The sequence below is a fragment of the Lynx rufus genome, unplaced genomic scaffold (genome assembly GCF_022079265.1).
Source record: "Lynx rufus isolate CCGP_SWC_20201006 ecotype Redwood Valley unplaced genomic scaffold, mLynRuf1.p SCAF_36, whole genome shotgun sequence".
Taxonomy (NCBI): Eukaryota; Metazoa; Chordata; class Mammalia; order Carnivora; family Felidae; genus Lynx; species Lynx rufus.
In genome coordinates, this window is record NW_025814852.1 from 1,271,374 (window position 1) to 1,287,400 (window position 16,027).

A 16,027-nucleotide genomic window follows, 5' to 3' on the forward strand; every position below is an offset into this window, starting at 1 on the left:
CCTGCGTGCTTAGCTGCACGGGCACGACGATGCTCTCAGGCCCAGACACGTAGGCCAGGCGGGGATGGGAACTGCAGGGCCGTCTGCTGCCCAGCCCCCCGGGGCGCGGAGAGGCCAGCGAGGCCCCAGCATCATCGGGGCCTCTGCAGCCCGCGGGGGCTCCGGCCCAGGGTGCCTATCGCCCAGCCTGCCCGACCCGACCTCCCTTTGCGGCCTCTGACCTGGCTGGACACTCCGTCCAGGTGGACTCCAGGGCGCTCCCGTCATAGGCTCTAGGACATCCATGAGGGGCGGGGGTGGGTGGCAGCGGTGGCGGCCTTTGGCTGTGTTCCCGGCACTCGGAGGAAGGGTGGGGAGGACAGGCTGTGCTGGGCACAGAGGGGTGGCAACCATGGAGCAGAAAGGGGTATAAAGGCAGTGGGCCGCAGGTGAGGCCCCCACCAGAGGCCATGGCTCTCTTCCTGCTGGCCCTGGGGCTGAGCCTCGTCTCTGCCCAGGAGCTCAACCCCCAGGCCATTGTGCAGAAGAACTATAACATGGCCAAGGTGGGTCTGCGGTCCGAGTCTGGGCCTCCCCCGGGGGCTGGGCTGCGGGGCGTCCGTCCTCCCTCCATCCAGGGTCTTTGACCTGTGACCAGGCCGCTGCTCCTGGGGGTCTGCTTCTCCTCCCTGAGCTGAGAGGGCAGGGGGAGGTCTCTGGGAGGAGAGGGGCGGGTCTCTGGGAGGACGGACGTGTCCCTGGAAAGGCAGAGGGGGACCTCGGAGGACAGGGTCTGTCCCCAGGACGGAAGAGTGATCTTTGGGAGGATGGGGGTATCCCTGGGAGGGCAGGGGGTGCCCAGGAGGGCAGAGGGGTCCTTGGGAGGATGGGGGTGTTCCTGGGAGGACAAGGGTGTCCCTGGGAGGGCAGAGGGAGTCCCTGAGAGGATGGGGGGCGGGCTCTGGGAGGGCAGAGGGGGACCCTGGTAGGGGGCCACACACCCAGGGCCTGCAGGAAGGAGTTGGCAAGAAGCCCCAGGGCCATACCACACGGGCTCCTCGTGCGTCTGCGGGGCCTCGCCTGCAGGTTTCAGGGATCTGGTATCCGGTGTCCATGGCCTCCGACGACATAAAGCGTATCGAGGAAAACGGGGACCTGAGGGTCTTCATCCGGAACATCGAGAGCTTGGAGGACGGGCGTCTGAGATTCCATTTCCGCACCATGTGCGTGCTGACCGAACCGGCTGCGCCCATATCACGGGAGGGAAGGCCGCGCCTGGGGCCGGGTGGGGGCTGAGGGAGGCCGCCCAGCTCACGCCCCGCTGGTTCGCAGGGTGCACGGGGTGTGCGAGCACGTGGCCATGGTCTGCGAGAAGGCGGAGAGGGACGGGGAGTACAGCATCAGCCGTAAGTGGAGGCGGGCGCTGCCCCGTCCGTCTGGTGGCAAAGCACCGCGTCTCCTCGGGCCCTCGGCCCCCGCCCGGGGCCCTAGGGGGGCAGGTGCGCCAGCCCGGGGCCGGGGGAGGGGGCGCACGCCGCTGCCACCCACGCTGCCCAGGGACCCCCGCCCGGAGTGACACCGCTCCCCCCGCCGAGGCCCACCGGCCCACCGTCCGCACCCACGGCCGCTCAGCACGCCCGGCCCACGAGCCGTGGGTGCCGGGTGCCGGCGGCGGGCAGGGGCCGCTCTGAGCCGAGTGTCCACACAGATGAGGGGAACAATACGGTGCTGCTCTCGGAGACCGACTACGGACAGTACATCACCTTCCGCCTCCGGAACGTCAGGAACGGGACACAGACCACCGTGCTGGCGCTCTATGGTACCGCCTCCTGACCCCTCCCGTCGGGCCTCAGGGTCCCCCTCCTCTGAAGACAGGCCCTCGGCCGGTGGCGGTCTGGCCACGTCCCGAGGTCCCCACCTGCCAGAGCACCCACAGTCAATCACATCATAGGGTGGGGTTGGGGATCCCAGGTCCAGGCTTCCGAGCCGCGTCTGGTCCCCCACCTTGCACGGCCCGTCTGCTCAGGGCACCCCCCCTTCGGCCTCAGCACTGCCTGAGTCCCCCTCCCCCCCTCCCGAGACCTTCTCCACACACCGTCCCAGGGGAGCGGTGAGGGACCCCGGCCCCTGCTGCTGCGTCCTCAGGACGGGTGCCGGACCTGGGTCCCAGCTTCCTGGACAGATTTGAAAAAGTCTGCAGAAAGTACGGACTGGGTCCGCAGAACATCATCAGCCTCGGCAACCAAGGCGAGCCTCCCGCCTCCTGCGTCAGCAGCCCTGGGCCAGGAGTGTTCCGGAGAGTCCCGGGGCCTCAGGGCTGGGGGTGGAGGCCCCAGAGAGGCTCCATCTGAGACCCCCCACCCCGGGCTCTGTCTCCCCAGATGCCTGTTTCAAATACAGGAGGTAGAGACGCCCACCCCGGCCTGACGGTGCGTGAGTTTGGCCTCAGGGCGGGCGTGGGGGCTGAGGCAGCACTGGGCACCGTGGAGGAGGCCGGGGGCAGGAGGGGGCCCGCTTCCCCAAACCCACCCCTCACCCTGTCTGCGGGGTTTCCCCGCCGAGTGGCGGGGAGCCTTCTGGGGAGAAGCCCACCCTGTGTCAGTGTCCCGAGGCCGCCCTAGCCGGTGACCACGGACTGGGGGCGTAGAGCCACAGAACTCATTCTTCCCAGCGTGGAGGCCAGAGATCTGAGGTCCAGGCCAGGCAGGGCCACGCTCCTGTGGAGCCTCCATCGGGGGGGGTCCCTTCCTGCCTCTTCCAGCCTCTGGGGCTCCAGGTGTCCCTCAGGCCTCTGTCTCCATGTTCATTTTTTTAAAGTTTATTTATTTATTTTGAGGGGCGCCTGGGTGGCTCAGGCGGTTGAGCGTCCGACTTTGCTCAGGTCATGATCTCGCGGTTCGTGAGTTCGAGCCCCGCGTCGGGCTCTGTGCTGACAGCTCGGAGCCTGGAGCCTGCTTCGGATTCCGTGTCTCCCTCTCTCTCTGCCCCTCCCCTGCTCACGCTCTGTCTCTCTCAAAAATAAATAAACATTAAAAAATTGTTTTAATGTTTATTTATTTTGACACAGACAGAGAGAGAGAGCAGGGGAGGGACAGAGAGAGAAGGAGAGAAAATCCCAAGCAGGCTCCGAGCTGTCAATGCAGAGCCTGACACAAGGCTTGATCTCACGACCCTGGGATCATGACCTGAGCCAAAATCATGAGTCAGACACCCAACTGAGCCCCCCAGGCACCCTCTTCTGTCTCTGATAAGGTCATTTGTCATTGCATTTAGAGCCCACTGGACAATCCTGGATGACCTCATTTCAAGATTCTTACTATAATCACATCCGCAAAGACCCTTTTTCCAAATAAGGTCACACTCACAGGTTCTGGACACTAGATTGGAACACGGACATACGTGGGGGACCCCACTCGGCCCACAGTTTCCTTCTCTGAACTGTCCTTTTCCAGGGCCAGCCGTGTCCCACTGCAGATCGCCCCCTACCTTCCCAGGGACTGGTCCCCCCGGAGTGCCTCATCTGGGGAGCGAGGGCCTGGGGCACCTCCGGTAGGGGAGTCGGATGGAAGGCGGTTCCCCAGCAGAGAGGGACAGGTGGTGACCGTCATCCCTCAGAGATCATTAGTTGCGCAGCTGGGACACGCACCCCGTGTACGGCGGATACGTGGAGAGTCCCCACTATTCCGTGGTTATTCTGTGGACTCCAAGCGATGGCCCAGCGGGTATTCACCTCAGAGCTAGGGAGGCTCGCACACGAGACCCGGACACAGACGTCCGTGGCAGCCCTGTCCACGTCCCCCGCCTGGAATCGGCCTAGCAGCCGCCCTCGGGAGAAGGGTGACTGAACGTGCCACGGGCCACAGCTCCGCGTGAACAGGCGCAAGCTGGACGGCCTCAAGGCCGTGGGGTCGGGGAAGGCAGGCAGCCCCAGAAGGAATCCGTGTGTAGACCAGTCTCAAAATGTCAAATCCACAGCAACAGGGAACCCTCCGTGACCTCCAGGGGTTAGGGGTGGGGAGGGCCGAGAAGGCAGCAGGTGTGGCTTAAAGGGGCCACAGGAGGGGGTACCCCCAAATCCGGACTGCGGTGAGGCGTGCGGCTTTCCCTGCCAGGGAAAAGCACAGAACTGAGCGCGCAACCCACACTCCACGCGCACGAGCAAGTCTGCGGGGGCAGGGCGCGGAGGGGACGGAGTGCAGGACGGTCGCATCGGGAGGACAGGGGACGGGCGCCGGGGGTCTCCTGAATCTGTTCTCACAGGTGCCTGTGAGCTACAGTTCGCTCCAAATACAAGGTGAAAAAGAGAAAGTGTCTTTCTTTCCAAGTCAGCCTAGAAAATGCTAACAGGCTCCTTCTGCACTGTCCCCACCCTGGGGCCCAGCCCCAGGCCCCACCACCCTCGCTGCCCCCTCGCTGCCCACCGGGCTTCCTCCACCTCCCCTGCTGCCCCTCAGAGCAGAGACCAAACTCCCATGCGTGCTCTGCAGACGCTTAGCCGGCTGCCACACAGCCCCAGGGAGGGCAGCCGGACAGGGCAAGGAGGGGGCTCTCCTGGCCCCTCAGCACCCCAAGTGTCCACAGGTGAGCACAGCCTGACACCTCCCCACAGCCCACTGATCCAGAAATCTCCAGGATGGAGACACGGGCTGGATGGCCCTGGCTGGGGTCAGCAGGACAGGTCGAAAGCCAGCGGCCACCCTCAGGGGGCCCGTTCTCCGGGGTCCCCGGGGGAGCGGTGTCTGCTCATAACAGCTGAGTCGGCTGCTTTAGGACCAGGGCTCAGGCGCTCCAGGCGGCTGACGGAGAGCTTTGTGCCCTTCCAAAGGCGCCAGACGCGCCCAACCCTCCCACGGCCCGCCCGGCCTTCCGGCTCCTCGCCCAGAACCTCAGTCCAGCCTGCGGGGCCTGGAGGAGGAGGAAGCTGCCCCGCTCACGTGGGAAGCCGCATTTGGGGATCAGAACGGGGGGCTTCCCGGGATGGATGCTAGGACGTGGCAGATGATAGGGCTTGAAGAGACCCCAGGGCCACCACGGAGCCCCGCCCACCCCAGAAGAAGGTCCAGAGGAGCACAGAGCCCAGGCGCGGTGGGCAGGGAAGCTGGGCCCATGGTCTCGAGGTCGGGGGAAAGCAGGACTCGGCGGGGCATGAAGGAACCACCAAGAGACCGTCATTGCCACGGGATCTGGGGCAGCTGAGGTCCACCTGCAGTGAGTGAGTGGGACCTGAGGGGTGAGTCTGGCATGATCAAAATGAAGCAGGCTTGTTCCAGGAGGGTAAGTAGAAAAGTCACCCCGTCACCCCCAGAATGCCAGTGTGATGCTAAGGGGAACGTGCTTGACCCAAAACGACTTTACTTCCAGGGGAAAGGCCGTCCATAACCCTGACGACACCTGCCCGCCGACCGCACCGGTCCCGTCGCGCTTCTAGCGGCTGGCTGCCGAACCAAGGCGGGGCGGGGCGCCCAGTGGCATCGGTCAGGACACCAGCGGGGTGCCCCGGGACACCGCTCCCCACGGCGGCACGGATCCCCACTGGGGCAGCCTGTGCCAGCCCAGCGTGTGCATGGGAAGCCCCAGGACAGCTCCACGGTCCTGCGCCCTAAGGACAGAGGGGTCAGACCGCACGGCCCTGCCGGGGGAGGACAGGAAGGAAGGGCTGCCCCCCCTCCCGCCCCACAGTGGTGCACGGGGTGGGCAGAGCTTGCAGGCACGGAGCGGTCTTCTTTCAACTTTGATTGCCCCCACGGTTTTCCGGAAGGCTGCATCCTCCTCCCTCGGCTTCAGAGGAGAGAAGGCAGGAGGTCGGTCTCCTGGTGGGTTTTATCCAGAACACTGATGTGCATAATGAGGACCCACCGCCTCATTCCTGCTTCCCCAGAGACCCGGGGAGGGGTGGAGGCCCCGGCAGAGGGGACGCTGGGCACGGGGACCCCGGTCCCTGCTCGGGTGAGGCTGAGGGCAGAGACCCCGAGCCAGGCGGGCAGCCCATCGAACGCTCACTCTTTCCTTTCCAGGAACAGAGCCTCGTGTGGGCTGCTGGGTCTGGACTGGGGACACTTCTGCTGAAAGAGGGCCAAGGAGGAGGGCCAGCCACGGACTTGACAGGTCAACACGCGCACGTCCAGGGCAAAGGGGGTTTTGGAACAAGTAACATCCGGCGAACAGGTAACCTCCCACGCTAGGCGAAGAGACGGCCGGTTCTGTCCAACTAAATCAGGTGCTTGTTTGGGGGATGGGAGAGGGCGGGCGGGGGACAGCTCACCGGAGCAAAGGTCCCCATCCTGTACCAATCAGTGCCACCCCCAGGCCTGGCACCGCTCCCTCATGCAGCAGCCAGACCCTCCCCTGGCTGCAGGGCTGGGATGGCTCGGGTAGGAGTCCCTGCTGGGACCTGCAGCTCAGGCCACGCCTCCTGAGCCCCTGCCACGGGGGGGGGGGGGGGGGGGGGGGGGGAGGGGGGGGCATAACACTGGCTCGTGACCTCATGCACCTCCAGCGGCCTGACGTCCTGCCTTTGAAGCCCTCCGAGCCTGGAATTTTTCAGGTGTTCCCAAGGAAGGTGCCTGGAATCACCCCCTCCCTCAGTGAGCCACGGCTGCCACGTGGGGCCGTCCAGAGAGGTCAGGGCGCCGCTGAGCACGTGGGCGGGAGCTGGAGGCGGTGGCGGATGGCACTGGGCCCCCGATCAGCGCTCCCGGCAAACGCCGGGCTGTGGGGACCAGGGCCAGGCCGGCCGGACGGCACACGCGGAAGATGGACCCGGGGGGCCCGCAGTGCGGACGGCCGAGCCCCCCTGGGCTGTGCAAACATGCGGCAAATCCACGGGTGGAGTCGGGAAAGCGGTCTACTGTGCCCAGAGGGCCACAGGAAGTTTCCAGACGGACATCCTATAAAGAGCATTGGGATGGGCAGGGCCGCCTCGGGTTAGAGCCCAGATGTCTGTGAGCACCGCCTTCCCCCGTGGCAAACCTCTCACGGCCACGTTGGAGGCAGAGTCCCAGTCAGGTCCCCGTAGCTCTGACCACACGGACGCGCACCTCCCTGGGGGGAGGGGGGGGGCGGCGCTGGGACCTCTCCCTCCCCTCTCACCCGGCCCTTGGGGGACATCTGGGGTGCTGGCCAGGACACACACGGGCCAGACAGGCGCTTGGGGGCCAGGGTCCCCGGGGCGGGGCCTCTCGGTGCTTGTTCACGTCTGTAGAGGCCAAGGTTGAGGCCCAGCTGGGAAACGGCTCAGAGCAGCCGCCTAGAGTCTGGTCAAGGACAACACCTTTGTCCCCTGGCCCCCAGCATTCACAGTCCCCCAGCAACGCCCACCAGCAGAGGCCGGGTTGTCAGGATCCCGTTCAGCCGAACGCAGGACCCACAGCCCCAAGCCACAGGCCCGGCCACAGCCTCTCGATAACTTGCTCCCCGAGGTCGACCTGCAACCACTGAATTCAGTTTTGTGAGCAGGGTCTAGCTCAGCTTCCAGAGTGAACATGGCCAGCAGGGGCCAGGTGGGAGGGGGCCAGAGAGGAGCCCTGCCGCAGAGATCCTGCATGACAGGGTCAGGGGTCAAGGCCGTGACACAGGGAGAAGGGTGGGCAGAGGCATAACCCTGGCCCGTCCACCTCACCCACGGACCCCAAGTCCCCAGAGGCACGTATACGGCCTCCTCGTCGTCCACGTTCCCAGCCCCACGCCCGTCACAGGCCCCGGGAAGGTAACGCGAAGGGTCTGGCGAACGAGGGTGGGTGGTCTCGCACGCGGCACCGGTCCCCCCGGAGGGCTGGTGGGGGCCACCTGGAAGGCCCTTGGGCTGAGGGCCGGCTGACAGGTGCAGCCAAGCTGGGCCCAGAAGAGACAGAGACAGACACGGACCCTTGTGTGGGAGGGTCCCTCGGGGCATGTGGGGATGACGGACGGGAAGGAGCTCAGGGCTCAGGCCCCTGGGACGGAGGGCAGATTCGCAGGCGACAGCACGGACGCCCTGACAGCGGGCCGTGCGTGCTCCAAGTCCTGCTCTGCCTGGACGCTGGGGTTTAACCGGGGCACTGCGAGGCCTCGGGCAGGGGAGGCCACGGCGAGGGGCCCCTCTGCCCCCGCCGGGGACACGCGTGCGACTGGAGCTGCCCTGGGCACACTTGGCTCCAGCCTCGGGGAGGAAACCGAGCTCGGTGTCCGGCGAGCAGACCCACGGCCCGGCGGCACAGGCCTGGGGACGCTCCCCGCTCCCTTCTGTCCTCAGACAAGAGGCTCCAGGTCCTTCTGGGTGGCCCCCGCCCCCGGCAGCCAGGCTCGTGGCACTTGCGATCCAAGTCAGCGCGGTGGCAGGTCCAATCAGCACTACCATCTAGAGGGACCCTGGGGGGGGCCCCGGAACACTGGCTCCTGGCCGCACCCGCTCAGGACCCCGCCCCCCCCCCCCCCCCCCCGGCCTGAAATGAGGCCGGGGGCTGCTGGGTGCGCCAGGGCGTGAACCCAGGACGCTTCTCGCGGCACAGCCTTCCCTGACACAGGCCACCGCAGGTCTGTCTCTCACGACTGCCCCCAGAGGGCCCGGAACTCAGGGGCGCCCGCCTTCCGGCAGGAGGAGGGGGGCGGGCCAGCAGCAGGTTCCCCGGGCTCCAGAGCAGGGCAGGCTGGGCGGGGCCCCGCCCGTGACTCCTCCCAACCCCGGTCACTGGGGGGGGGGGGTGTCAGGGGCCACCTGAGCCGTGGGGAGGCGGAGGGGCCTGGCTCCCCCTCTCTCTCCGACAGCCCCACGAGGGGGCTGTGGCGCTCCACTCTCCTCCCGGGGCGCCCTGAGACCCAGAGCCCCCCGCACTGGCTTCTCCGGGGCCTCCTGCGCGACCTGGTGCTGCGACCCAGGCCCAGGCTGCTGGAGCCTTCTCCACGCTCCCGCCGACGCCAGCAGGGCCCCTTCCGCTCGGGGCGTCGGGAAGGACTCCCGGCCCCGCCCTTCCGCTCGGGGCGTCCGGGAAGGACTCCCGGCTGCGGCCGGCCTCCTACCGTCCGGTGCGCGGGCCGACGGCCCCGAATCACCCCCGGGCCCCGCGCCCAGAGCCCCCAGCCGACCCCCCAGCGGGCCACCCCGTGTGTCCTCCGCACCCGCCGGCTACCACGTCCCCCTGAAAACGTGGGTCTGCGTTCTGCTTCCAAGCGACGCGGAGGGGCGGCAACGGGGCGCGTGGAGAGGGAAACGAGCCGACGCGCCAGGGAAGAGGCGAACGGCCATCTGAAGGGACGGGAGAGGGACCACGAGACGGCGGAACGGGACACAGCTGACACCGGAAGCAGCAGCCCCGGGTGAGCTGCCATTGTCCCTCCTCCCCCTCCCCTCCCCCTCCCCTCCCCCTCCTCCCCCCTCTCCCTCCCTCTCCCTCCTCCTCCCTCTCTCCCTCCTCCTTTCCCTCCCCCTCCCTCCCTCTCCCCCTCCCCCCTCTCCCTCCCCTTCCCTCCCTCCCCTTCCCTCCCTCCCTTCCCTCTCTCCCCCTTTTCCTCCCCCCTCCCCCTCTCTTCCTCCCCCTTCCCTCTCCCCCTCCCCCTTCCCTCTCCCCTCCCCCTCTCCCTCCCTCCCCTTCCCTCTCTCCCGCCTCCTTTCCCTCCCCCTCTCCCCCTCCCTCCCTCCCCCTCTCCCCCTCCCTCCCTCCCCTTCCCTCTCTCCTCCTTTTCCTCCCCTCTCCCCCTCCCCCTCTCTTCCTTCCCCTTCCCTCTCTCCCTCCTCCTTTCCCTCCCCCTCTCCCCCTCCCCCCTCTTCCTCCCCCTCTCCCCCTCCCCCTCTCTTACTCCCCCTTTCCCTCTCCCTCCCTCCCCTTCCCTCTCTCCCCTCCTCCTTTCCCTCCCCCTCCCCCCTCTCTTCCTCCCTCTCTCCCTCCCTCCCCCTTCTCTCCCTTTCCCTCCCCCTCTCTGCCTCCCCTCCCTCCTCCTCTCCCCCCTTCCCCTACTCCTCCCCTCCCTTTCTCCCTCCACCTCTCCCTCTCTTCCTCCCCTCCCTCTCTCCCTCCTCCCCCTTTCCCCCTCCCCCTCCCTCCTCCTTCCCTCTCCCCTCCCTCCTCCTCTCCCTCTCCCCCTATTCCTCCCCTCCCTTTCTCCCCTCCTCCTCTCCCCCTCTGCCTCTCCCTCTCTTCCTCTCCCTGACTCTCTCCCTCCCCCTCTCCCCCTTTCCTCTCCCCTCCCCCTCTCCCTCCTTCCCCCTTCCCTCCCTCTCCCCCTCTTCTCCCCCCCCTCCCCCCCCCAGCTTTCTGCCTGAGCACAGGTCCCATCCAACTGAGGCTGGGTGGCTAACACTCACACAGAAACCTTCGATCTTACCGGCTGGAGGACCCAGAGAACGACGTTGGAGGCAGCCTGGGGAACTGGCCAGGGCAGCGGAGTCCCAGAAAGGAGGGGGAGCCCCGAATCTGCGTGTGTGCCCCGCTCATCTCTCTGCGGGCTCCTGGGACAGAATGTGCACCCAGCCTGGCCCACAGGGAAGGAGCGGACCTTTCTGTCCCGGCAAACAAACCATATCCTTTCCTCCGTGGTCTCGGCATTTGTAAGGAGCCCCAAAGTGTCCTGACTTCTCTGGCCCAAACTGCAGGGGCAGCGTCCAGTCCTCGCCATTCCTGCGGGGTCTCCTGCGGGGCCTCCTGGAGTCACACGGGCGCTGGACATATGTGGCTCAAGCGAGGAAATGAGAAGCCACAGTTCCGGGAATTCACGAAGGCTGAGCGAGCCTACAACTCTCTGCCAGCACCGCGGATGCGCACCACGAGCGGGAGACCTGGCCACGGAGGAGCGCGTGGGCTCGGGTGGGCTCCCCTCTACACGTGTGGCGGCGCCCGCGGAGGGGCCCGTCCGCTCCGCCGGGTTGTGCGGGGTCAGCGCTGCGCTGCGGCCCAGCCTCTGCGGCCACTCCTGCTCCACGTGTGGCCCCGCTGTCCCCTCTGGGCTCAGGTCCCGGTGTGGCCGAACCGAGCTCCCACGGGCCGGGCGGCTTAGCGCATCAGAGGCGTGTTCTTGCGGCCCTGGCCGCCCTCCTGGAGGACCCATCCCCGCCTCCCCGAGCCTCTGGGGAGGCGGGCGATCCGGGGTGTCCTGGGCTTACAGACGCATCACCTCCCCTCTGCCTGCAAGGACACCCGGCCCGCCCGTGGCCAGCATGGCCCCATCTCCAGGACATCTTCGAAGACCTCGTTCTCAAATCGGGTCACGTTCTGAGCTTCTGAGAGTGAGGACTCAGTTTTGGAGACTGGTTGCGTGGGAACATGACATTTTTGGTGCCAAAGCCACAGAGAATACACAAGAGCTCACCAATGTTAAGATATGGGTTAAGACATTAGCGTGAAGAGTCCCCGCCGGCCTGCGGGGACAGGGCAGAGCCCTTGCCGTGTGACCTCGCCCCCAACCATGCAGCTGTATAGACGGGCCGCGGGGCCCAGCTGTGCAGACAGGACCAGAGCCCGCGAGTCCCCAGCTGTCACCAAACCCAGACAGACGGTGCCGTGGAGATGCGCTTCCTGCTGCTGACCGTGGGGCTGGTGCAGGCGTGTGGCCTGCGGGCTCAGGAGAAGAGCCATGAGGGGTCCCAGAAGGACCCGTCAAAGGTGAGACAGCAAAGGATACGGGGGCCGGTGCTCCCGGGGCGGGGAGGGGCCGGCGGGGCTGGAGTGAGCGTCACGGACGGTGGGTGGCCTGCCCCTGGCTGAGGCAGAGGCCTCGTGTCCCAGGCCTTCTCGGGGTTCCTCCAGGGAGCAGGACTCCAGGCCCCAGGCAGCCAGACACTCCCCCATCTGAGTCTGAGCACAGGAAGCAGGGCTGGGAGGCGCACATACCACAGCCCCCTCGTCAGCCCCGTCCACCGCCGACGGGCGCCACTGCCCTTGGCTGACCGCACGCAGACCCAGGCCGGGACACGGGGCCAGAGCCGAGGCACCGCTTTGGGGGACTTGTAAATGAACCTTAGGGCGAGTCCACGGGGTGGGGGTGGGGGCCTGTGGGGGAAGCCCACAGGCGGGTTTGGGGGCTGCAGCCCCCACCACGGTCTCGGAAGGAGCCCTGAGTTCGCTCCAGAAGGGAGTGAAGCATCCCCCGGGGCAGAGGGGGAAGAGCTGGGCAGGGGAGCCTGGACGCTCGTCCTTCCTGGGCACACACGCCCGCTGGTCCGCTGGCCCGAGAAGGGGCCAGTGCAGCACACGGGGACTGTCCTTGGGTCCGCCGGCCCCGGCAGCGTCACGGGGCATTCCTGGGTGCGCGTGAGCACACACCAGGCACTGAGAGGGCGCCGGAGAAGGGCGCGGTCCAGGCCTCCCCGCACCCTCTCTCTGCCCCGCGGCCGTCCGGGAGCTGGTACACCACGGTCATGGCCTGCGACCACTCGGCTCTGATCTGGCCCGGCGGGGACTTCAGGCTTTTCAGCAACCGTGAGAACGAGGGACGGCAACCTGCACGGGGAGAGCCTCGTAGCATGCGCGCAGGGCGTGGCAGCAGAGTGGGCCCAGGGAGGGGACGGGGGCGCTTTGCTCCGCGGGACAAGCCTCAGGGGTCTGACTGCAGACCCCATCACTGCTGCGTGGCCTCGGCCACCATCCTGCCCCCTCTCGGCACGGGGTCCCCAGCAGGGCTGCCGTCACTGGGGTGCCCCCTCAGCTGCCGCCGTTGACTCAGCGTCCAGGCATCGGAGGGGGCCAGACCTGGAAATGCGGTCCAGGAGCAAGGAGGACCGAGGCCACCCTCAAGCGGATCGACTGACGTGTTTGTCAAATTCCTAGAACCCCACACGGAGAACAGTGACTGCCACTGTGGGAAAATCATACTTCCATTTAAAACATGATGGGGCTCAGTCAGTTAGGTGCCCGACGCTTGATTTTGGCGCGGGTCGTGATCTCACGGTTCCTGAGTTCGAGCCCCGCACCTGGCTCTGTGCTGACAGCGCGGAGCCTGCTTGGGATTCTCTCTCTCCCCCGCCCCCTCTCTCTGCCCCTCCTCTGCATGCGCGCGTGCTCTCTCTCTCTCTCTCTCTCTCTCAAAATAAATAAATAAGCATCAAGTAAGTAAATAAATAAATAAAATTTATAAAGAAATTAAAAAGCGCAGGTGGACAGAGTAACCCCACCCCCTTTGACTGCAGGGAAGAAGGCCAGTGCAGGCAAGTCTCCTGTCACTACAGTCAAGACTGATCAGAAAAACCAATTCAAGTGTACCGTGTGCAGACAATGGGCCCCCCAAGGGCACAGCCCCAAGGTTTGGCTCTTGGGTTTAGAGCCATGTGGCAAGGACCCTGCAGCTCTGTGCCTGAGGGATGGGTGGGCACCAGGACTCAGGCCCCCGGCCAGCCTGGCGGCTGGCAGCTACTCTCAGGGGGGCAGAGCCCCGTCCCCACGAGGCGGGGCAGGATGGGAGGCACCGCCCGCATGCACAGAAAGTGGGCCTGTAGTCTCCCCACTGGGCGGCCACCCATCTCCCAGCCTGTATCAGCCCCAGCATCCTCCACAGTTTCTGGAAGAAACGATGATCTCTACCTGGTGAAGGTGAAACCCAAGGACTACGTGATTCTCTATGTGACCAACCGTTCTAAGAGTGCGACCAGCCTGATGGCCAACCTGCTGGGTACGTGTGGTCCCCTGCGGGAAAGGAGTCTACACAGCCCCTGGGGGGCGAGGCCTGTTGCCCACCCAGCAGGAGAGGGAGGTCAGGGGCCAGATGCCGGCTGAAGGCTCCGGCCCCGGCCACCCTCCCACCGAGCCTCCCCGCCCGCAGCCCCTGGGCCCCGCACAGCCGCACACACTCATTCCCCGTGGCCCTCTCGCCAGGACAGTCCCATGACCACGATTCAACCTCCACACTATTTAGGGCGCTGGGAAGAGGAGACGGTCACCTCCTCCCATCTCATCCCAAGGGAAGAGGGAGTCTCTCTCTTCTCCCACATCAGCCAAATTTCTCACCAAGACACGGACACTCCTCTCCATCCCAAGAGCAAGGCACCCTGACAGCCCCACGGCCCCCGATGCCCCCGAGCCCTGCCTGAGGCCTGCCCCTGTGCCCTGCCCCCACCCTCCGCACGGCACCAGGCAGGACCTATGCCTGTTCCCCCGCAGTCTGGGACCCCATCACACACCCCAAGTTCCTGCGGGAATTCGAGTCCGTCTGTGAAGGCCTCGGCCCGCCCAAGAAGCAGAGGGTGGTTCTGGGCCCTCACAGTAAGGCCTGTTCCTCTCCCACGCCCTCAGGGCCCCTTGGTTCAGCGGCCGCCCAGTGGCCACAGGCAGGCCGGGGGCGGGCAGGGGCTCATTCCAGGTCACTGTGTCCCCTCAGATCGCCGCGAGAATTTCAGAGACCGGGGCCATCGGCCCCAAACAGGTGGGTGGTGCTTCCCTGCAGCTGGGCCCCGCCGGGCTTCTCCAGGGCCTGAGTTACACAGAGGGGCCCGGGAGGTGGACGGAGCCCCTCCCCTGACCCCTGGGCTGCCTTTCAGAGCCCAGACCTGCCCCCACCTCCTGTGCTGTCCCTTCCCTGATCTCTGCCCCCACGGGCAGAGAGCCAAGAAGTGGGGTCTCAGGTACACAGGGACTTAGACTTGGAGGTTCAGGGTGCTCAGCCCCCCTCCCCGTCTGCAAACCCTCCAGGGATTCTGCCGAGAACACCCACCTGCGCGTCTGTGTGCGGCCCTGCGCAGCCTGTCCCCACCGCGCAGGCCCCCCCGCTACACGCCTCGCCCCACCCCCGCACTGTGGCCCCTCCTTGCACAATAAAGGATATTCCTTCTAGAGATGACTGTCTGGTGGGTCAAAATTTCTTCTGGGGCTGCAGAAACGAGCAAAGGAAAAGATGAAAACGCCACCCCCCAATCGGAGCACTTGAGCAGAAGGGGTCAGAGCCCTCCCCAAAGCTGAGTGACCACAGAACTCAGTCATATCGCCAAGGGACGAGGCACACGGTCGTCACGTTTTCACTCTTTCAAATGCGCAGACGCACGTCCATTAGGACTCTCTTGGCTTGAAATGACAGAAAATCTTACGCACGCACGTACAGCTCTAGCAGTGAATGGGATGTGTTGGCTCTTACACGCGGAAGGTGCTTGGGTAGGCTGCTTGCAGGCATGGCTGTATCCGGGGGCAGAAAGGCCATCTTCCTCCGCCCCTTGCCTCTCCTTTCTCTCCTTGTTTTCTCCATTCTTGGGCTCCACCATGGCTGCCGGCAGACCACCTCCTCCTTCCTCGAGATGCAGTGAAGCGACCTCACGCCTCTGCAAAGCCCTGCAGAGGCCTCTGCAGTGCGGCCTGAGGGCCTGCCCGGGTCCCAGCCCCTCCTGTGTTCACCTCCAAGTGGAGACAGGTGACGCTCTTGCTTCTTGCCAGTGGCCAGGCCGGAGTTGTGCGTCCTCGAGAGTCAGGGGTGGGGGCATCTTCACCCAAAGCCTGGTGTCTAAGAAGAGACGGTGGTCTTCATGAGAAAGTGGTTAGTGGGTGGGGGGTAGGGACACAGGCCCCACCTGGGTCCACACCACCGGCCGCAACCTCTGTCCTGTGCCTCCTCCCAGTGATGTGACTGCACCCCAATCCCCCAAACACCCTGAGATAACCCAGGGTGCAACTGGGGCCCCCGTCACAGTGCAGGTGGCCAGGGGTGGGGGCTGGGGGTTCTTCTCCTCAGGGGAGAGGAGAAATCTGGAGCAGGTCAGAAAGTTAACGGCCCAGCACTCCCAGGACCCCCCGCATGAGCGAGGACGAGGGCAAGCTCCCAAGTCCAACCCGCGGGTAGGAGTGGGGCCAACAGGCCACCTGGGGGTCCTGCCCGAAGCTGCACAAGGAGGGAGTGGTCCCCGGTAGAAGGCGAGGCCATTCTCCTGTGCTGGGACCCTGGGGCAACCGCCGGGAGCCCACGGCACAGGCTGCCCGGCCCCCCACCTCCTGAGGGGGCGCCCGGAGGACGCGCTGGCAGGTTGAGTGATCCGGGCGGTCCCTCTGCCCCACAGCTCTGAAGAGGGGCTTCCCGGGCAAGACAAAGTCCTCCCTAAGGGCGCTGCTCTGGGTCCACACACCGGGCCAGCTCCCAGAGCTAGCAAGGCACAAAGAGTACGAAGAAG

At 66.0% G+C, this 16,027-nt stretch overlaps 2 protein-coding genes across 2 annotated transcripts; both read left to right on the plus strand.

The window, feature by feature from the left end:
- Positions 1 to 449: 449 nt before the first annotated feature.
- On the plus strand, positions 450 to 11,934 carry LCN9 (lipocalin 9). The gene is made up of 12 exons (XM_047093711.1): positions 450 to 545; positions 1,066 to 1,202; positions 1,312 to 1,385; positions 1,688 to 1,798; positions 2,162 to 2,302; positions 5,858 to 5,925; positions 5,994 to 6,144; positions 7,270 to 7,426; positions 7,612 to 7,684; positions 8,833 to 8,979; positions 9,125 to 9,270; positions 10,260 to 11,934. The coding sequence occupies exons 1-12, from the start codon at positions 450 to 452 to the stop codon at positions 10,942 to 10,944; spliced, it is 1,986 nt and encodes a 661-aa protein (XP_046949667.1). The 3' UTR covers positions 10,945 to 11,934.
- A 1,029-nt stretch (positions 11,935 to 12,963) lies between these two features.
- LOC124522443 (uncharacterized) lies at positions 12,964 to 14,690 on the plus strand. Its single transcript, XM_047093889.1, has 2 exons — positions 12,964 to 13,551; positions 14,257 to 14,690. Exons 1-2 carry the CDS (start codon positions 13,158 to 13,160, stop codon positions 14,514 to 14,516), a joined length of 654 nt encoding a protein of 217 aa, XP_046949845.1. The 5' UTR covers positions 12,964 to 13,157; the 3' UTR covers positions 14,517 to 14,690.
- Positions 14,691 to 16,027: the final 1,337 nt, after the last annotated feature.